Genomic DNA, 23,220 nt, shown 5'->3' with positions numbered 1-23,220 from the left:
ACAGAAAACACATTTTGGATTGCAGCAAGTAGGAAGAGTTACAGTGGCTTTCCTTTACTGTCAGAATAAGACATAGTCATGCACTTTGGTTTTCACACACTTTGTATGCAAAACTCAGGCACCAAAAACACAGGCAGTTTTGAAGTATCACAGGGAGCAAGGATAAAAAAACAAGTTCAAAGGCAACCAAACAGAATTTCTATATAGTTATGTCAGTATACAGCTGAAGACCTCTCCAATTTTCTATTTTTCTGAAGTTACAAAGCAGGATCCTTATATGAAAGCTCAATAATACACCGCAGTATGACCGTTCCACACGGGCACTGACACCACAGCAGTATTAACTCCTAGACTTTACAGACCAGTTTGAAATTGTTGTTTTAATCTGCTGAGTGATCAACCTAGTTAAAAAATTATTTTTACTAGGTAGCTTTGATCTTTACCACAGGATTAAAGTTCTGAACTACTGAACCTGTGCACAAAACAAAAAAAAAAGTAAACAGTCTCAGTGGAAGCAAAAATAGTCAGCCACCAAAACACTAACAGCAAAAATACCAGTAAGAGTGGTAGCCTACGAAAACATGCTTTTCCTCCAACCATTCCTTATTTTTTAACACTGAAAGAACTCTATAAATACAGGGAATTGAAGGCAAAATTTCATGGCTGTGTAAGTCCGCTGAACTCATGCCTAAATGAAAGTTTCATAAAGCTCAAAAGCAAAAACACTGGGCATGGAAGAATGCAGTTACTCTACATAATGGTTACCCAGGAGTTGAAGTACTGCATTTACCAAGAATTAACCAACTCCTTTAAAAAAGATGTGGCAGTATTTTAAAAAAGATCATTGAACATTAACAGTTTCCTTCCAGACACTTAAATGCCAGGTTGAGAGCACGTCTTTTAAAAAAAAAAAAAAAAAAAGTATCATTGACAACATTGACAACACACGGGGGGGTTGTATTGCATTATTGAACAAAAACACATAAAAGCATGGCAGGATTAAAAAAAAAATAAAAATGCTAGATAGCCTAGATACTTCTGACACACAGCTCATTCTTACTTTCTTCTCATCTCAGAAAGACAACAGAGTTAGCATTAGACACTCAAGATTTAGGGCTTACATTTCTTACCTTACAAAGCTTCTGGTAACGGGGAGAAGAAACTGCCATCCTCTGTAAACGATGCAACAGCACTACAACTTTCTGCAGAGACGTTCTCACCACAGCCATCATTTTAAGTTTGCCACGCTTCTGAAGACACCTCAGAATTTGCATTATAAATGAAGAGCAACTATCATTTCCTCCCGGTCAGTGGACAATGATTTGCCAGCTTTCTGAGCATGCTCTCTTCCAGGACTGCTTTTGCTAGCCACGGGCTTTGTATGTTTCAAAAGCAAAGGAGGTTGATATAGCATAAGTTTCTCTCTCAAAAAAAACCCACAAAACAAATGCAAAAAAACCCAAAACACAAAAACAACAAAACACAAACAGCCTTCACAGATTCTTCTAACCGGTACTGCTCAGCTCTGCTTGTGCAGAGGGTAAATGAAGTTGTTGAGCAGCCAAGCGTCTGCCACCATTCAGGAGTGCACTAAATAGCAAGGAAGATTATTAATTTAAGCACGAAAGCTGCAGGAACAAAAAAGGAATTCCTTCAGGAAGACGGCTCCAGTGTATCACAACAGTTGTTCTCCCCTAGTAGCTGCTTTCTATCGGCAGGCTGAGCATTTGCTCCCTCACTCTGAGAAAGGATGCTCTCATCCTCAGACTGAACGCAGCTCTGGCAGAGCTGTAGAGTGAGTGAATTAACAGACCGTGTTATAAATCTTGAGAGAGGAGCAGAGGGATACCTGCCCTAATTATATCAGCCATACGTTAAAGGCTAATAAATCACAGAGGCGCTTCTCAAAACTAGATTACCCAATACAAAAGGAAAAACTGCAGGGGGTAAACCTCTCTGCTATGAAAACTCTCTTAAAGCTCAAAGGAATCTCAAAGGATCTCACTTGTGCCAGAAAGTAGGAATGTTTTTCAGGAGTCGTTTCCAATTAAAATCTTTTCCTGAATGACTTATTAGGACAAGAAAGAATAGGATTTTGACAAATTAAAAGCATACAGTTGCACCATCACCCCTTTTCCTAGCCATCCTTGAATCCAAAGAGCTAACGTCATTTTGATGTTTTTCCCATGACAAAGCAGAATTATTTAAGCCATCTAAGGATGGTAGCAGGATGTCCAAGAGCATGGAAGTGTTTTGCTACCAGCAAGGCACTCCCAATGCAATGTAGCCAACATACCCCTAGGTGTGGCGATACTGCAGCATAACCAGAGACAGCTATTTCTTACTACTTCCAAAGGTGCACTACAATGAATCAACTAAAACCTGTATTAGAGGGGTTGCTGTGGGGAAGGTTCGGGGAGGACATTATCACAGTAGGAGGTAGACACTATTACAACTAATCGTATTATCTAACGTGCATATTGCCACGTGAACTGGTACATACCCTTTTCAAGCACACCAATCAGCACGGTATGGAGTCACCAACTACTGGCAGCAAGACAAGTTCACACGATCCTAGATAATACATAGCTTAGACGCCAGCGCATTATACACTGCTCTGCCTGTTCTCAGGCATTTCCATCTGAAGGGGTGAGTGCCAGGTACAGGTTCTCCATACAGGATATTTTAAAACCCCTGCCATCCAATTCTGCTAACACAACCTTTTCATCCTTGGTTTTCGAACTGAATCAATGTTTCTACCAGTTCCCAGGTAAACTGCTTTTACCCGAACTGGTTTGTTCCTGATCTGTCCAGCACCAATGACAACATTGTTTTGAGGAAACAGAACCTTCATTCCACCCAGTATATAGAAATCTTACCACCTGTGTTCTCCACCTTGCTAAATTCACCTTCTTTCCTCATCTTTACCACTTATTTGAACCATTCCCCTGCACTCCATTGCTCCTGGCTTCTATCTACTCTTCTCCCACCAGAGGTCCGTTCCTTTAATCTACCAGCTCTACCCTACCACCATTAGCTGACGTGCTGTTCCCAACATCTTTTGACGAAACCTATGAAGCAGCCAAGTCAGAAAACACTGAGGCATTCAGAAATGACTGTGCAACAGCTCAAACTTCTTCTGTGTAGGGTACAGCCACCTCATTTCAATTCTGCTTTTTTCCTGCCCAGCTAATATACAAGTTTAAATCAAAGAGTGAGACAAACAAACAGCCCACTGCTGGTCATAATAATTTTAATTTACAATAAAACAAACTTTTAAATTATTCTGAACATCTTTGCATCTGTAGGCACAGAACTTAACACACATTGAGCTGGCACTACTTCTTACTATTTCCTAGCTCATTTTCTGCATCTTGCTTCAAATTAGTTTTTAACCTCTTTTGGGTGGCTGCTAAACATTTTGCAACACAGACTGGAGTGTTTCAGCACCAACCTGAAAAGAAAGTCTTCTGCAACATTTAGACACTGAGAGAATGATTTAAAAAGACTGATGACATGATTGAATTTCATCCTTTTCAAAAATAAATTATATATTGTGCTTAAAGTTTGCATTACAGTGCTGTTGCTAGTGTCAGATGTCACAACAGAAGGCAAAACAAGGCTTCAGTGGTGCCCAGATCACTGATTCTACTGTAGTGCAGCTTCAGCTGCAGCCAAGCAAGTTAGCCCAAAAGTGTAATGGAGGATAATCCTCCCATGCACACAGACACAGATGCCAGTTTAACTGATGATCCTATTTTGAAAATGCATGACATAACAGAAAAAAAATCATCAGGTTTTGTCTACGTACCGCACATTTCATCTAGAATTTATCACACCTTAAACTCATAGTAAAGCTTTACTCAGTGCACAAGCCTTGGGGGCAGAGGTATCTTCAGACTGGAGAAAGTCACAAGTTCTGCGTTCTTAAAACCCTTCAGAAGAAATACTTCTTCGCATATTCAACGAAGCACAAAGAAAAACATTGTTATTTTATACCACTCAACATGGAAAGAACAAGAAGTGATCTTTGTTTAATCAGATATTAAGCTTAAAAACTTGCAAGGGAGTGGGCTTGATTTTTTTTTTAAGGTACAGCAACAGGTTAGAGCTTCATTTTGTTTTCGAAAGTTCATTTCAACAAATATCTGAAAACAGATGTGACGAGTTTTGGAGGGTTTGCCAGTGTCATGATATGAACGTCTCCAGTTATAGTTAAAGCAAGACTGAAAGATGGCAGAGAACAAAGTACATTTTGGAAGCCATTATGCTATGACAGTCTTTGACATACTCAACTTCCTTTGGTAGCTGAAAAAGCTCACAATATTATGTAAAGTCATGGGCAAGTTCAGTGATTATGCTTCATATGCACAGTGTGTAGAAGCATACAGTCACAGAAAAGATTGAGAATATCAGGTAACAGGATGCTGGATAAGCTCAAGCCAGGACAATGGGCATGGTCAGAGCCAATCATAGACCTTCTCCACACAGCAGGCAGTCTTGCACAGCACTTTCTCCCCTCACACAGCACAACCCCAGCAATTTTAACCAGACTGTAGCCCAATGAAGGAGGGAAAACAGTCTTCCATTGCCAAGGTGCTTCGCAGCCAACAAGCCAACAAGCAAATTATGAAATAACAGCTTTATCTTGGTGTGAATGACTACATGGAATGCAAGGTAATGCAGAAATAAGTCTACACACAGCACTGCCTCATGTTGTTAGCTGCCTGTGGCCCTGATTTAGCTCTTCCATCTCCACTTGACTGGGGGGGGGACTACCATAGAAAGTATAATATTACACTTCTAGGTGTTGCAGTTCCAGGCTAGTCTCAGCATTTCACAGAGAGTCACATCTCCACAGAGGAGTTACTTGACTGACCAGAATCATGTAAATATTGGTGAGCGACAACAGACACAAGCTTCCACAATACATTGCTGTCTTCCTCATGATCACAGTGAGCAGCTTGCAATCAGATACTTTCAAGTCTTTTTTCATTTAAATTCAATGTAGATATGTTCGGGTTAACAGCACTACCAAAAATAGCACTTTTCATTATAAGCTGTTCAAAACCCATGAACTTCGACCACAGATGACATTATTCCAAACCCAGAGTGCAGGATTTAATAACTGATCTAAGCTGCCCAGTTCTGCGCATATCAAAATAACTGTGCTAAATGACACAATTTAATTGAAGGAAAATATATATTGAAACATTCAGGAGAAAGAAGACACATGAACAGCGTTCACATCAGATAAACAGTACGAAAGAATTTCATATATTATAGAAACACAAAATCCTTTTAGCCAGTGATATTCAACCTCTTGCTACCACAGACTCAAAGACAGTATTTTTTAAAAGAGCTATCAGGTCTCCACACCCTTTCCTCCTGTTTTCCCTCAATACACTGTACCCTTAATGGAGGCTAAACCCAGTTTCTCTCTCTCCCTCCTACCTCCCCAAAGGAGATCTATAGCGTGTACAAAGGCAGGAACAGCCAGACCATGTGATACTCAGCTAGGCCATGCTTCTTAGACAGGGAGAAGGGATCTCCCTTCTAGATTTGAGAGAAGCAAGGGTGTCTATGTATTAAAAAAAGACTGTAAGTGGTGTCAGTTAGCCTTCTCAGTTATATCTCAGGTTTCCAGCCTGTGGCCTGTCCAGGAAGGAAGGCCAGCTGGGGAGCTGCTGGGCAGCAGGAGAGGGAGAAGAGTGATCCAAGCGTGACAACCTCCTAGATTGCTGGAAAAGCAGGAGGAAGGTGGCAGACAGGGATAGGAAACAGTGCAGCCCAGGAGGTCCTTACTTGGAAGGAAGTAGATTACATTGGTTGGCTGGACAATCGCACAATATGACTGAGTTTAAAAAAGTATACACTTCCTGAATACAGTCACCCTCCAAGGTTTAATATGCTTGCTGAATACAGTCACCCTCCAAGGACATTTAAGAGCCCTCAATGCCACAGATGTCCACAAGATATGTAGTTCAAACCTTAGGAAGAAAAATCTGCTTCCTTCACACACTTGACTTCTAAAACACTGTTTTTGAAACACCTTCCAATAGGCTGCAGGTTTCCTCACTCTAGCAGATCACCTTCTTTTATATTTGCCATTGAGAAAAAACATGAACCGCAGCAGTATTATTTAGTTTCTCACCTGCATCTGCTTTCTGAGTTCCCGTACGCAGGCACTGTCCTGAGCAGTGTTCTCACGCTGGGATGCATCTGCTAGAACATTAACTGTTGTCTCTGCCTCTTGAAGCCACTTGAGAAAGCTCTCCAGATCCTTGTGTGAGGTCTGTACTGTCTTCAGCTCGGTCTCCAAGAAATTCTGCCTATCAACAGCTCTGAAAACAAGCCAAATGTCAGAATATACCCTCATAACATACAGCATTACATACATCATAATGAAACTACTAAAGGAAAAGCTGGAAGTTATCCCTACTAAGAAATTATATATCTGTCACAGCTTGGTTTATCATTGTTTTTATCACTGTTTCTCTGGTGGTTATATCTATAGAACAGGTCTTCTGAACCAGTTATATATGTCACAGCCCTTTCTAAAGAGTCATGTTGAAGAAAATAAGTTGTTAATTAAAAACTTGTTTTTTTCTTTTTGAGTATTACCATCATGGACTTATGCTGTCCCAAATAGTAGAAGTGTTATTCCCATAAGCGAAAAGCCTGAGTACTTCTTATTGACAAAAATCATACGGAGTAGAAGCACTGAGAGTTTGGGGTATTTTTTTCTCTTTTACAGTGAGCAGTAACATTTCCCTTAATCTGTAAGAGTTAAGTCTTGAGGGATGCAAAGTCAAATATGTAGTTCTCTCAGCTAAAAACCAAGACTTTTGACATTGTCACTCAGACAAACAGAATAATACACTGCCATCATAACAGTCAAGCCATGCTCAACATGCTTAAATTAAAAAAAAAAAAAAAGAAGGAAAAAAGAAAAGACCAGAAGAATATAGCTCAAATTTTCCAATCAATCCAAAAGATCTCTAGTTGGTACAAACACAAATTTTTTTGTTTGTAAGAAGATTTTTAAAAATGTAAGGAACTCATTTAAAACTTTTAGATTATATTGTTGGTAAGCAACTTCAAAATATTTCCTAGGAAAAAAAAGATCACATTATAATTCTGCATAATACAACTACTGTCTTGTCATTAAAATGAAACTTAGATGGGAAATTGTTATAGTCAACAATTTTAAAAGCTCTGATTAACAATGTTAAATAGAGCACAACAAGCTAAATTTCATCCATTTGAAGATGTTATTCTCCAGTATCCTTTTTCCCAAAATCAGGACAAAAGAAAGAAACAAGCTGTCCCACACTAGTGCACTGTATAGAAATCCCTAACAGAGCTACTGTCCAGAATGTTGCTGCTAAATAAGTAGGAAGTTCAATTTTATTGTCACATCAAGCATTAACGATATTGGAAGATTTCAGGTGTAAAGTGATATTTAATTTCAAGTATTTGAAATTATGAAGCATTTGATATTTTCACATGAATTGAACAAGTTTCTCCAGACAGGCCCAGATTTCTGTGTCTTCTACCTCCTCCTGTTCTGCTTAGGCTTTCTTTCCTCCTTGCCAGTGGCAACAGCACTACTCAGCAATATTAGGGAATTTTGATTAGAATCATAAATTTCAAAAGTAGTTAAAATATTCTTTTTGAAAAAGAGGTTGCAGTTCTTCAGTACCGTTAATGATGATGTTTCAAAGCAGGCATTCTGGTTTACTATCACATCAGAGAAGACAGATGCAAGAAAAAGCTGTTTTCCTTCAAGGGCAGCAAGAAAAGTCTCAATGCAACCCCAAATCTACCAGAATTACTTTCCTAAGTATTAGCATAACCAACTGAATTTTATAGAGACTACTTGCAAAAAGATAATGTTGTGACCTCCACTTCAGGAGCTTAGGTCTTATGTCACTTGTTAATAATTGTTTATCCAAAATAAGACTGTATGAATTATTTCTGACTTCATGCTTGTCTGAGGTTTGGCTAGTGGTAAATAACTAGCAGGGCAGGAAGCCTTCATTCTTTCTTCCCACTTGAAGCTCTGGAGCACTTCACCCACTCGAGAAAAAATAATAAATAGCATGACACGGATGTTTGATAGATATTGCCTAGAGAAGATAACAAGCACCAGCTCAAGAATTAGAGCACACCAAGGAACGGCAAGAAAAACGTAAAATAAAAGCAGTTACGAGCTCTGACTTCAAAACCCCTTCCCTCTGCGGGGATCTTCTTCCCTAGCAGGGGGTTAAGGCCAAAGGTGGAAGAACAGGAGTGACAACAGGAAGAACACACTGGTAATAAAGGTGACCTCCAAAGAAAAAGAAAAGCCCCAAAGGATGAAACACTAAGTGACCTAGATCTCTAAGTCTAAGTACTGATGTACTAGATGGGAATTGAGGCAACTTGAACTTTGTAGCTAATAACATTCATTGAAAAATGTTGCCTTCAGCCTAAAGTTTTAATTTCTCAAACTTTCTGCTTCATTGAAAGAATGAAATCCTATTACAGTCCCACTGCTGTCAAGATATTTGAATTTAAGCTGAAATTCAATCCTTTCACTACATATGTATTCCAGTAGCATAAATTAACAGATTTACAACTAATGTTCTGAGATTACATGGATGCTTTTAAAGAGGACCTGTATAGCAGTAGCAAGCGACACTTTTACAGAACAGAAGCAAATACTTCACATTTGTGGCCTTTACTGAAAGGAAATGAAAATAGAAAGCGATGGAGAATTCCATATTGCTGATTAATAAGTATCCCATCCTATAAAAAGACAACTCAGATTTTCAAAGTATTCTAATACAATTAAAACAGCCTCAAGAGACAGAGGGTCCTTCTAGGATGGAAGAATTAAATACAAGGAGAACCTAGAGAATCCTTTACAAATCCAGCTAACTTCATTTAACACAGTGAAAGCGGAGTAGGTCTAAGCAGATTCTATTAGCAAAGACACGTCAGAAAAAGAAAATAGTAACTCTAATAAGTCTTCATGATACTGTTTCATGTTCCTGTTCCACCCAATTATTTTTTCAGATTTAAACTAAAAAATGTGTAATGCATACAAATGCGATCAAAACAAAGTCAGAAAGTAACACCAAGACAGTACAGACAACTATAATCCATTACTGAGGCAGCAAAAAAACACACAGAATTACTACACTTTCACCCTAAAGTATAAAAATAGAACATAAATAGCCACTGGGCAAAGTATGCAGTTGACAATGTCAAGCTGGGGAGTTTCAATCTCTTAATGCCAAGAGTTTTAAAATAAGCTTCTTCAACTTTACGTGCCACGGCTACAGTCTTCCTGGTAATGTTCTTGTGCTAGTCAGGACTCTGAATCTCCCAGGTGATATTACTAAGGTCCCCTTGCACAACCTCCAAGCACGGGAACAAACTGGTATTTTAAAGCATTATGCTGTAAGTACAGATCTGCACTTATAGAAGCCGTAGGGCCACGTGTGTGCTCCACGTACAACCGCTGCATGTCCTGAGATCTGCCACATGAAGCAAGCCTAGTCACTCAAAACTCACAACTATTTCTAGTTATTGCATTTAAACCAAGTATAAAAACGCTCACTCCCTTGAAAAGGTGTTTTCACTGCACATTCTCCCCTTTTAATTCTGCTCTGCTGCTCCATGGGGTTGTGTTGAGCAGCTCCACACTCTGCCTACCCACTGGCTCAGAGTTCTCCTTTACATTCTGTCCCTAGTTAAAAAACAAAAGCAGGGAGTCATCTTCCTAAGGCTGCACGCTGCAAAAACAGTCACCTCAATGATAATCGAGGAGTTTCAGTTATACACAACACAACGCAATTGCTTATTATTCCAGACTTCAAGCAGATTCAAAAATAATTAGAGGCTTCCAGGCAGGGGCTCTTCTTTCTGGTCACCTGCTCTGAGTGCTGGGCAATTTTATGCCGGTTCTAGCCAAAACACTGCAGAGTTTGAATGTGAATGAGCCTACTACAGAGCTATAGTCTACTGCTACTACCAATCCAACAGGGAGCTGTTTCCCCTCACCCTCTAACTGCATCTTCATTGCCAGATGGCATGATGACATTCAGATGAAGTTAGTGGTATTTTTTGGAAAAATTATTAGTTTGGTTTGAGGAAAGAAAGTACAATCTGATGGTGAAAATGCTGCAGTTCCTAAACTTAATGCAAATGAATGGTCAGGAAGGGCCATTTTAGGAGATAACCTCATCACTATGACCTAGTTCAGAAAAAGCAATAAGCCAAGGAAGTTTTGTCATACACCAAAGCCTTTCCCACAATCTACTGGAAGTTTTCTGAACCATGAAAAGAAGTTGTTCATATCACATAGAATAATTATGAAATGGTTTACCTACTTGAAAAATCCTTTGTCTCAAAACATTTAAAGATTACCAAATTTTTATTCTCTCTCAAATGATCACATGGAACGAACCGTACAAAATTTTGCCTATGGTGTAACTCATCTCTCAATGGACATCACCAAGAAACGCTGCTGCATCAAAAGCACAAAATGACAGAAGTACCATTTTCCTCCAAAGAGGGATAAGAAGACATCCTACTCTGCTTCCTTCATTACCCACTTCTTGAAAGCAGCACTGAGGAAGATGACTTGGGGATGTCAGTGGATGAAAAGTTCAACATGACCCAGCAGCACGCACTTGCAGCCCAGAAAGCCAACCATACCTTGGGCTACATGAGTAGGTTGAGGGAGGCAATTCTCCTCCTCTGCCCTCATGAGACCCCACCTGCAGTACTGGATTCAGCTCTGGGGACCCCAGCGTAAGAAGCACATGGACCTGATAGAGCGAGTCCAGAGGAGGGACACAAAGATGATCAGAGGGCTGGGGCACCTCCGCTATGAAGACAGGCTGGGAGAGTTGGGGTTGTTCTGCCTAGAGAAGAGAAGGCTCCGGGGACACCTTACGGCAGCCTGCCAGCAGCTAAAGGGGCCTACAGAAAGACTAGAGGGGGACTGATAGGATGGGGAGTAACAGTTTTAATCTGAAGGAGGGTAGATTTAGATTAGATAAAGGGAAGAAATTCTTTACTGTGAGGGTAATGAGGCACTGGAACAGACTGTCCAGAGAAGTTGCAGTCACCCCATTCCTGGAAGTGCTCAAAGCAAAGTTGGATGGGGCTAATATAAAAGTGTTCCAGCCCATGACAGGGAGGGTGGAACCAGGTGGTTTTTAAAGGTGCCTTCCAACCCAAACCATTCTCTGATTCTTTGAAGTTCTCCTCCTCTCACTCCCTAGGACATAACATCAGCTTCAGAGGCTTTATTACCTAGGATTTTTATTTCCTTCACTGACATCTCATTACAAAAGCAGTTGCCCTTTACGTGCACATATATGCACACACACATACAGACTTTGGTTGCTTGTCATCTCCCCCACTCCCAAATACACAGGATCAATTTTCTCTTCTGCCCCTCTAACCACCAAACACACCATTTAAGCTGCTGGCACTGAGTCAGACACTACTGTAAATTTTAATTGTCTATCAAATACTAAAAAGTATTTCTGCATAGATTAGACTACCTTGCAGGGAAAAAAATATTATGCATAGGGAAATACCATATTTTCATTAAGATATATTTTCAAATGTGTCTTATAGAGGATGACAAGAAAGAACTAAGCTTCAAGTCTTTGTTCCTATAACTCAAGTATCTTCTAGATGGGAGTGCTAGAAGCATCACACTCCAGAACCCAAAGCACAGCCCCATTGAGGGAAAGCTTCCATTAGATGAAAGACCATAATGAATTGATGCACTGGAAGACCAAGCCGAATACTTACAGCCTTATGAAAAGGAGACAGAGCAACAAACTACAAAAATACGTAAAGCATACCAGCATGAAGGAACAAGAGAGGAGCTGTTCAAAGACGCTTAGAGAATAACAGCCACAGGCAAACTGAAGACCAAACATAAGTGCTTTTTTTTTTCCCCTTTAACAAAATGCCACATAAACAGAAAGTCATACAGAAGCCTCCCATGAACTGTGGGAATTTCAATCATCAAAACTCAAAACAGCTTCACTGTAATTTACTTATTACGCACAGTAGCCCTAAACACTGTAGTAAAGCAGAGACTTCAGTTCACATGTATACATAGGATACAAGTTTAAGACAGAAACAGTTTACATATAGAGTGAAACCTTTTAATTACCTTTGGTTCAGATTAACCCAACAAGTGTTCATTTGGTCAGTGGTTTCCTTCACCCTCCTTGTATCATCATCACGATACTCTCGAAGAAGTTTATTAGAAAGATCATTGAATGCAGCTACCGTGATGTCACCTCTATGTAAATCCTGTACTAACAACTAAAAAGTAAATCCAGAGTGAGATATCAGAATAAAAATCAGACTATGCTTAATATTATGCATTTTAACATATTATACAGCCCTCCTTTTTCCCCTGCTCATGTAGAGAAAGGCAATGAAAAGCTCAAAACTGTACTAAAATAGCTATGGATCAGTAAGGAATTCTTACAGTCACACTCCTTGCTTCTTTCCATACCCAGCTGCACCCCTACATTGTCCCTTCATGAATATATGTGTATATATATATACACACACACATTTATTTTTTTTAAACTCTAGTATAGTCTTGTTCTAAATACGATACTGATAAGAGCCCCTCATTGCTGATTTGCCTCTTTAGTTCTCATCCTGTGCCATCTACAACCTGCCCTTTTTCTGACAGCCACCAAGACAAAGGACATCAGCCTTACTTATTTATCACAGCAGGTTTGCTGCAATATGAAAAGCATTGAAGACTGCATGGAATTCGGGGCGGGGGGGGCGGGCGCGGGGGGGGCATGGGGAAGTCTTCAATACACCTAGCACCCATCAGAAGTCAAATTCAGGATAATTTTAAATAACTTGTTCCATTTCTAGATTTACTAAAATACTGTTAATAGGTTCCTATGAAGTAATACATGCTACATTCTGTGGCTGTACAATTAAACTTTTCTTCGCCTGAGGTTTGAGCTTTTTGTGTACCGTTTATTTGATGCTGCACTGTACTCAATTCAACTACGCCTAAAAAGGACACACACGCACACATGCCCCCTGTTTCCCTCTCAGAAAGTGATTCTTAGCAAGTCTGATATATTAAAAAACAGAGACAATTTAGAATATATCATGCCCAAAAAGAGATGGAATTGCCAAATAAGTCCTACAACTAAATTGTATATTGCACATCAGTTGAATCCAGTAGCATTACATAGACTGAGGAATCAGGTATGGAAAAAAAAATTGTAGATTGTCTTACTTTGTTGTCTGAAATCTGTTTGGCGAGCATCTCTTTTGGGGCCTGCAGGAGCATACGCAGACGGATCTCACACTGCTCCATGAGGCGCTCCATTTCTTGCCTCTGCTCATCCCACTGCATGCTGTCTGTCAGCATGTACTTCAGCTGCTGCTGTCGCACCTCCACACCATGCTGGGTGTTGTCCCACTGGTTCTTCACCTTCTCCACTATGGAGGACAATACAGAATATGAAAAACCCAAGGGAAACAAACAAGTAGCCATAACTACCACTTAATTCTTAGAACACGAAGCAATAACATAATTCATTCTCAAATAAAGTAGTTCCCATATTCAGTATTTTAGTTCCTCATGTAGTTTACACATTCACACAAGCAAATGAAAAATGCAAGTGTTTGGCTATCTCTTAAGTGGATCAGTATACAGGTGACAATTTTTATTTCTGGAATATTTCAAAGGCATTATTTTACATTTTAAGTACACATGTGGGAGGCACAGCTGCACTGAAGAGATATGCCAGCAACAGGGCTCCAAGGAGCACAATTTTAGGGTGACTGCTATACCAGCAAGTCATCTTTATGCATCTGCAACATAAACCAGTATAAATAATGAATAAATAAATAAATACTGTTTAGATCTGGATAGTTTATACAAAGTGGCCTAAGCTTTCCAGACCACTATGTGTTTGAAGACAGTCTACTGGCACCTGCACTACAAATATGGCCAACGTAGAAACACTCCAGTAACAACCTACTTTGGCACTTTCATTCCACCAGGGGTTTCTATAGGCTTATGTAGATTACACAGCAGAACAGAGAAGTTATTGATCACACTGCATTTCCTTCAAGTATACTGTTCCTCTCTCAATGACTAGAGTTACATTAGATGATCAATAAACAGGCTTTAACCTTTAATAAACAAAGGGTGAAAAAGACATGACCAGAGCCTAGGACAAAAAACAATGTGTCAGGGAAAGCAGTAAGTCTGCCTTGGGAAATAAATTAATAGCATCATACCTTTTCCTTAACGCTTGCAGACCATAAAAAAAAGCACATTACTTGATAGTCTATAGAATTAGGACCAGGTTTCCCTATTACCTGTCATGACAGTTATTAGGAACACATTATATAATTAGAACTAAAGAGTAAAAAAGCAAGCGTAAAAAAAAAGCAAGCCAAACAAAAATACTAAGCTGGATTTCTTGAGTAAATATGTATTCCAAGCAGCAACAGGTAGGCAGTATGTAACAGATCATATATATATATATATATGTATTTTACCAGTAAGCATTCAATTTTATTAGAAAACTAACACACTTTATATTTAGGTCACTTCAATCTTCCATGAAGTAAAAATGCCGAAGATTGTGCTTGAGCTATGATCACTTAAATGAACTTTACCTTTTGCAATCTTGTTTTTTTAAAAAATGTTTTACAATTATCTAAAGCCATTATGCTTGATCTGCTTGAAAAGATCTCTTAACTTTAATAAATTCAACAATATTATTTAGATTCACAAAGCTCTCAGGTCTGTGGCAGCAAGTGCACTTGTCAGAGTTACTGTATTACTGGTGGACAAACTCAACACTCTGAAATACAGATTCACCAATTTCAACCCACAGGCAACTTTCAGATTATTTTTTAGGCATCACATAAGTCATAGAACTTCGAAGAAAGCTTCAGTAACTCAACAGAAAATAATAATGGGGTTTTATTAAAAAAAAAACATGTTATTATATTGGATAAAGAGTATGTTCCTTTTTATCAATAAATAAGAAATTCTCATCCCTGGGTCTGTGGCCACCATGTAACTCAAATTATGTAACTCAAATTCTTCAAAAGATACTTTGAAATCCCAACAAAACCATCTACCTTTGTACTTGAAAATATGGGCAGTCAAGAAAACAAGTGACAGTTCTTGTCCCGGGAATTTTCATTAGACTGTTAGACTGAAAGCCACTTAACTGCTAAACTTTCAGTTTCAAGGAAGGCAACTTCAGCTAGGCTCAAAATCAAGACTTTAAGAAAAAGATATGAAGATTTTTTACTGCCATGGGAGCGTTGCATTTGCAAACACAGACTGCAGAAACTTACATTTTTCTGTGATCACTGTCCTAATGTCTGAACTGGAAGTTTTATTTTTCAAATTCTGAGCCAATGTAAAAACAGAATCAAGCTGAGGATGTCGCTGGTCCAAATCTGCCTTTGTTATCTGTTGAGAATTAGAGTATCATTTTTAAGTCCAAAAATCATTTAGTTAACATCATGTGTAATATTTGTAGATAAAACATATATGTGTCACCACAAGTAGATGGCTGTTCCCATCGTTATTGTAACCCTTGAACTGTCACATTATTACAGTACTGCTTTAAAAGCAAAAATATTCTGAATTACAGTTACTGAAAATCCAGAGATTAACCTGTACAAACTACACAGTTACTACAGTCATTGCACAATATTTTCCCATATCTGTTTTTCACTCTCTCATAACTTATTTTTCTCTTACCAAGCTCTGATCATTTATATATAGGTGTGGGGAGAGACTGTGAGAGAAGAAAAAGAACAGGGAAGAACAATCTGACCATATATTGTATAAAAATGTAGTTGTTTCACTATGGTAATATACCAGAAGCCCATATTACAAGTATTGTACAGTTAAAAGAAAGTGTTTCCAAAGTTACTGTACATCACATTACTCTCTCAAATTCCAGATTATGGTAGACACACTTGTTTAGCCTGCAGCTTTTGCTCTACAGTTACTCATGTTCATTGATATCAAGTCACATAACATGAACCTTAATGGCAGCATACATCTCACAAATACCACCTTTAGTCATTGCTCAATACAGCCTGAGCTATCAACAGAAACATTTACATCAATGTTACAACTTTCAATCATTTTAGCATGTCTCTGGAAATCAGTGTAGTCTAACTACAACACAAAAAAACTCGTTAGAAACCACTAAAGAGTGCATCATAAAGGTCACCCTCCAAGCAAACATGAAGCTACTCCAAAGTCTGCAGCATAATCTATCTATACATTCCCCAAAAGATGTCATTTTCAGAAGGCATTCTCTATATGCTTTGTTTAAAACAAACTGCAGTGCCTAGCTCACACAGGGACACTGGAATTAACAGGAAATAGTAAAGGGGTGAGGAGTATAATAATGACAGCACTTAAAGTGTAATTTTCAAGTTTATAGTCAGTTTCTTTTTCTTTTTTTTTAAAAACACATGTAATTTCTTTACTGACTGCACAAGCTATTAAAGCATGAGCCAATTTTCCAATCCACTAGCTTTCAAAAAAACACATACTTTCATTCGTGCGATAGTCCGATTGATCTCTTCCGCATTTCCCACGGTGACTATGTTTGACTTGAGCATCTGGTCAATCAATACCAACCAGTCACCCAGCTCAGTTGTTGTTTTATCCAGATCAGCAGGTGCAGAAAGTTCTAAAGCCTGCTGAGTCTGAACAGGAATTTCCAATGAGGAAGATACTAGCACCACCTTTTGGACACCTGAAAGAGAGTTTGGGGCTTTTGTTAGACAAAAAAAAGTCATGCCCACATGTGCAACTGTGGGAATTAGAGGGGAGGTTAGTAATTCCTTTAAATATGCAACAGCATCTACAGAGCAAGCGCAGCAAAATTTGTATTTGAGACACTTTAACCCCTAGAAACTAACTAAACTGGCATTTCTTTTGCCTTTTTTTTTTTTTTTAAGGTGATTAATTATTTAATTGCATTCCAAAGACTCACCCAAATGATTCAGCCGAAATACAAAACAAACAAGAAGAAAACTTGCAAAGGCAAAATGACATTAAATATAATGGAGTGAGGCTAAACACTGACAGAGAAGAGAATTGACACTTACTAACCATAACAAACAATCCTTTCATTTAAGATAAATGTCTAAAGTTGTATTCCTCACTTTTGTATTATGTGGCAGAAAGGTTTTTCCCACACTGGCTTGAAATTCACTTAAGCACAAGCAGGTTGAGCTACGGCAATAGATGCTTCATGGACTTCGCAACACACAACTGCCTTAAGGGAGATGCCCACCAGTTTAGCTCCATCCTTTCTATCTTTTCAAACCTGACACTGCAAAGAAGTGAGGAATGAGCTGAACAGTAAGGATTTGCTCCAGGAGCTATGTTTGGTTGTGCTCTAGTTCCATGAAAACAAGCTAAAATCAAGTTAAATCAAGTTGGAGCATGAATATTACACACTTGCTTCAAGCAATGAAATACAGGAGCTTTAATTAAACACCCTGTAGGAAAAGAAAACAAGCTGAATTAAGGTTTTGAAAGGCTTAAACAGAAGCTGGTTTTCCTCCTTAAATTTTGTTTATTGCTGCTAAATTAAAAAAAAATGGAGTTAATTTACTGAAGTTAAGCTTCAAATTCTTTTCAGGCAAGGGATGTCTTTTTTACTTAGTTTTCTAACAGACTTAGGCATCTTGTTTACACTCTTTATATGCTGATCTGCCTCCAACAAATTGAAAAGACGGCCAGTTTCAGGGTCCAATACAAGACCATATCATATTTAGACAGCTTCCCCTATAAGATTCAGGAAGGTAAGTGTCTAGCAGATAAGAAAGACCTGTCTGCATCCCTTCTGAGCTGAAAGATGCAGAATGGCCTTTATTTATAGGACTGCAGAGAGTCTGCATGCAGGAGAATACTTCACACATAATTAGCTGTAGAGAAAGCTTCTAGTGGATCTTAATTACTAAAAGGCATGACCACAAGGCACAAATCCATAGGGATCCAGGCTGTCACAAACATAGCTGTTTTGGTTTTTATTCTGTGTGGTACATTGGCTCCTGATGAAGAGGGTAAAGTTTTACTAAAACAGTCCCCCATTTCAGAGCTCTTAGGGGAACACCAAAGGGCTCTCCCAACCTTGAACTGTAGAGTGACTTTTTCCCTAACCAAACGCTCCCTTCCTCTCCCACAGTGACATGAAGTTAGCCCCAAGTACAGCAGTAGACAATGTTTCCTCATTTCCATTGTCTAAGTTCATAGGGAAGGTTTTCCTTTTTGGATTATTTTTGACTACCAAAAGGACTAAACTCAATACAATTAAGCACAACAGTAGGTTTGATCACTCACCAGAAGGCTTTGCCTGTGTAACAAGATGAGACTGCCCAACAAATGCCTCTAATTCTCTCACTCTGTCAGGCACTTCTCTGAACACCTACAGCCAACAGAGAGGGATAAAAACAGTAAGAGTACCTATATTAACAGCAGAAAAGTCATCACTTATTGGAAGACAAAATATTCTAAACAATACTTGCTCCAACAGCACACCTCCGATATATTTCAATATTGGTATCATCATATTTGTATATCATCAACATTGGTATATCATATATTTCAATAAGGTATCATTTAAAAACAATAAAAATTATGCCAAAAGGTATTCAGAGTATTATTTCAATCCATTCCAGTGTCTTACCTCAGTTTTGGAAAGAAATAAATGAACTGTTGTAGACAGGTTGTTTACACGATTTTTTACTACCTAAGCATCAAAATTATGACTCATTATTTGAGTACACTTTGAAGGAAAGATGATACAAAGCTTGATATGTGGTCAGTGACAGGGAAGTGGAGCAATAGAGACAATTTAAAAAGAAAGAATATTACCATTAAACTCCATTGTAGTAAAGGCAAGTTTGCCCACTTTCCTTTTTTAAGTTTTTAAAAGGCAGCAATGGAAATGTAATACACAAAGTGAGGGAGGGGGAATCCCCATTTTCAGGGCTAAGTAAAAACACATCTTTATTTCTTTCCCTGAACTATCAAAAGCCCCTTTCCCAATGAACTCTTACCTCCCTGATCTATAACATAGTCCCAAACAATTCTATTCCTTTTTCACTTAGGCCTCCAGGCTTTGCTTGAAAAAAAACTGGTTTTATTCCAGCCAGAAAGTTCTTTTCTTCTCACATACTTGCCATTGAGAATGAACAGTTGAATTTCTAATTTACAGCAGTTATACTCAAAAAGAATCCCAGACACACTTGGCAAGATTTTCTCACTAAACCCTACCACAGTTTCATTTGATTTCCTCTTAACTGCTGCAAATATTCAACTTTCCTATACAGCAAAGATTTATTGTGACTCTCTCAATTTCAAATTAATACATTACCGTTGCCCTCAAGTAAGTGAAATATTTTTGTCCCAGCTGTTTAAAAGAAAGCCAATACAAACAAAAATAAAATAAAAAAAAAATGTCCACCAGTGTTTTAATGTAGACGTGGACTGGGGCACGTTTCCTGCCCATGCCTGCATGGCTTCCAAGAGATTTTATATAAGTCACAGATACATGGAAAGGAAAACAACCATTCCAAGTACACCGCTGTATTTTCAACTTCAGGTACCCAATGCTGAAGAAATGCACACCTTGTTCCACCTCACATTGAGGGACCGCAGGCAATCAGAAAGTTTGTCTTTTTCCTGAAGATCAACATTTTTATCCAAAAGCACTTCAGGTTCAGTTCTGTTCAGCCATTCCAGTTTGTCTCCCTGTACTTCCATCTCTTCACTTAAGACCTAAAAGGGGCAGAAGAGTTTTAGGCAGAAGCAAAATGCATACATGCTTAAGCCAGTAAAGAGGAGGGCGAGGAGAAGCTTTCCTTTAACTCCAATATTTAGAAAACTTTCCTGGAAATGTGTAACAGAAAACCTTCTATTTTGGTTTCTATGCTCTGTCAAGAACTGATTAAAACATTTATTCAAATATCAACATTTGTTGCTAACTGGAAAAAAACACAAAACTGCAAATAGCCAAGATACCTATACAGCCTCACATCATGCACACTGATTCTCATCTCACAAGATGCTTCTGTTTGATCAACTCTGGATGTGTCATTTGTATCCAAAAGGCAACATTCAAAGAATCAAAACTGTTGCCTGCATTCGTTTAAAAAAAAAATATTTGCATTATACAAGTACACAGTCAATCACTACAAAGTACTTTATTCTTAAGGAAGTGTACTCTAAACGTATTTAAAAACTAAACATAACCTTACAGCTTCATTTTGATCAACCTCCCACAGCCTTCTTTCTCTTTAAATAATGAAGTACAGGTCAGATCCTGGGAAAAGAAAAAGCTTATGCTTGGATTCCCACTGACTTTAAATCAACTGTGCTATTATTTGCCTATAGACCACAAGGCACTGTGGAGTAGGAATCACAAATTCTGTCTTTGAAGTACTAGAATTAAAAGAAAATTACAACAGCAAGTACACATCGCATTTATCCATCCCAATATTTACACTAATCTCTGTTACTCCAGTATTATGGAGGTATGCATAGTAAAGTGACAGGAACACAGGCCTGGAAGGGAGATCACTGAACAGAATACCCTGCTACAATAAGCATTGTACCAAACAGAGCCCTTCCTAAATTTTCAATGGTCTACCTTAAAAGCATTATTTTTTTAAAACCCATTACATCCTTTTTAATTGGAGGCTGCTCCAGAAGCTCTGTTTAGAAACATTCTTCCCATTCCCAGCCTGTATTTATTCCTAGCTGATCAGTTAGCTTCTGTTATTCCCTCTTCCCTTTAATAATAGCTCATCTTCCCTATACTTCCTTATCTCATCATCCTTTCCCTTCTCATTGTTCTTTGATGAGACAAAACAAGGCAAGCTCTGAGTTTCTTTGCAGACGAGAAGTTCTCCATCCTCCTGAACAGCCCAGCAGTCTTACTCAGTACCTGTTCTATTGCAAACTCACCTTTCCTTGATATACTTAACCACAATTTAACATGTTCATGTTTTCATAGGGCTAAATTGGTACTTAATTCTCCAACAGTATTTTTCTAGCAAATTCTTCTCTTTCCCGCCTTATTCTAGTTCTACCTTTTACTTCAGGCATCTATACTAAAGGTAGACGACAAGAAAAGTTAAACTTTCATGATAATCAAGACTACAAATACTCAACTGACACAAGTCAATTAGGCAAACACAACTGCAACTACTTTACATCATGTATACACATTTGTTGGAAGTTCAAGCCTTTCCACCTGATTTGGTCTAACAAAGGTTGTTGGTTTTGGTTTTCTAAAAATTACTGATTTTTTTTTTTAAAATGAGTAAGCAGATTTGTTGGATTGACGATTCCTTCCATTCTTTTAGGATTCCAGAAACATTCTCTTTCACACATCCTACAAACTACAGATATTTTGATGTCAAAGCCAGCCACAGAATAAACAGGAATAATACACACATACATAAGCACCCAACTTAACTGAAATGACCAAAACCCTTATCATTTAAAAACCAGGGTAAATAACATCTTACACACGTAACAAAGTGTTAAAGCTGCCCAATAACTGGGACAATGGCACTGACTTACCATTTTAAGCTTATCAGCTTTTTGCTAAAGTTTTGACAATTATAAAGTTGACTGGGGGACACCACCTCCAGTGAAATATCACTTACTAAATTTTATCAGTAGTACATATATTTCTCACTTTCCAATACATAGCCACCTACTTCTGGCTAGGTGACATAGTTATCAACTCAACCCGAATTCATTATGGGATGCATCTTTCCTGTGTAAGTAATCTCACAAAACTGTCCCACACAACCATAATATTCCTTTGGCTATTTACAATGTGACAACTCCCCTCCACAAAAGTCATGCCCTGATGCTTTGCAGAAGACATACATGTGTATACACTACACACACTAATCAGTCTTGCCTGTAATTCTTGCAGGTTTTCTTCATGGTCGAAGGTATATCTTGTGTCCAGAGCATTTTCTGTATTTTCCAACCAGCAACGCAGCTCATCAAGCTTCTTTCTGTACTCTATCAGCTGCTGATTCTCTCCTTTTAGTCTTAGAAAGGAAAACAAAAAACTCACATAGATTTCTGCAATGAACACAGCACATCAGTCCTACATTACTTCTGATGCAACAGTCACATGTTTTTCAGTGGTTGGAGCATTTTAAAGGAGTCATTTTGTTATTCAAAGGATTTATCCTCATAATTAATTTGCAAGTATGTTGCCATTCAATACTACCTCCTTAAAATAGATAAATTTCTGTTCCAACGTCATAAAATCGACTTCTAACAGTCTGCAGAAAACATTAAACGTAATTGACAGTAATGACAACACCTTCAGGCCCAACCATTATAAGCCACTACAAGGTCACTGTTTGTAAAAGTATTAGAAATGTCTCTAAACCCTCAAAGGGAAAATTCCCTATATCACACAAAGCTTTAACAGAACTTCTCAAACTAAACCAAAAGAAATCTTACTATGTTTCTAAATGTGTCAGGAGATGTTAAAAACATATAAATAGCCTCCAGAATTAACACTTTTTTTCCAGGTATTGATTCTTATACAATTCTTTAGCAGTAAGAACAGAGGGGAGACCTTATATTCCCAGACATGCTGAAAAGTCACGTATCTTATCTCAGAACACTTTGATCTTCCAAAGTAAATTCAATGCTACTTCAAAATGGGGTTTCATTTTTTTCAGAAAATATCTAGTCAGATGGATTAAATGGCTGCAAACACAGACCTAATCATCTTATTTTATAGTATTGTGGAAATTCAAGAACAATACAAGTGTTTCAGTTAATGTGTCTTGGACAATGCAAAAACAGAAATCAAGGTAATGTACTTACAGTTCAGCTTCAGCCAGAGAAAGTAGCTGAGTATTCCTTCCTAAAAAAAGTCTGGCATAGCAATGAAATTGTTTTTAAAACAAAGGGAAACCATAAGAAAAGAAGTTTTGTGATTGTCATTTGGTGGGTTGTATCAAACACAGACTCAGTAAGCAACCAGTTGCAGGTGCATTTATGAGAAATTGGTTCTAGAAGACAGTTCAAAACACAGAGGTCTGAATGTCAGGGAAATTCAGATTAATGACAGCGTGCAATAGAACCTCTCCCAGAGTCTTCTA

The 23,220-nt window shown here is 38.3% G+C and overlaps 1 protein-coding gene across 8 annotated transcripts in view; it reads right to left on the bottom strand.

The window, feature by feature from the left end:
• The window catches only part of UTRN (utrophin), a gene marked incomplete at its 3' end in the record, with an annotated part of 398,254 nt that overhangs the window by 225,171 nt on the left and 149,863 nt on the right, over positions 1-23,220 (bottom strand). For 7 of the 8 annotated variants that reach the window (XM_080390591.1, XM_080390595.1, XM_080390592.1 and 4 more), the window contains 8 exons: positions 22,011-22,146; positions 19,703-19,852; positions 18,413-18,497; positions 16,612-16,817; positions 15,391-15,508; positions 13,301-13,506; positions 12,194-12,348; positions 6,155-6,344 (listed from right to left, as the gene is read on the bottom strand). In XM_080390591.1, the coding sequence (XP_080246717.1) occupies positions 6,155-6,344; positions 12,194-12,348; positions 13,301-13,506; positions 15,391-15,508; positions 16,612-16,817; positions 18,413-18,497; positions 19,703-19,852; positions 22,011-22,146 (1,246 nt within the window). Of the gene's footprint in view, positions 1-1,130; positions 6,129-6,154; positions 6,345-12,193; positions 12,349-13,300; positions 13,507-15,390; positions 15,509-16,611; positions 16,818-18,412; positions 18,498-19,702; positions 19,853-22,010; positions 22,147-23,220 lie in introns of those variants that run through there. The other variant, XM_080390597.1, reaches the window with a different exon arrangement.

This window comes from Falco punctatus, assembly GCF_963210335.1.
Source record: "Falco punctatus genome assembly, chromosome: 5".
NCBI classification, from domain to species: domain Eukaryota; kingdom Metazoa; phylum Chordata; class Aves; order Falconiformes; family Falconidae; genus Falco; species Falco punctatus.
The sequence above is the reverse complement of the archived record's forward strand: the minus strand, read 5'-3'. Positions and strand labels throughout refer to the sequence as shown.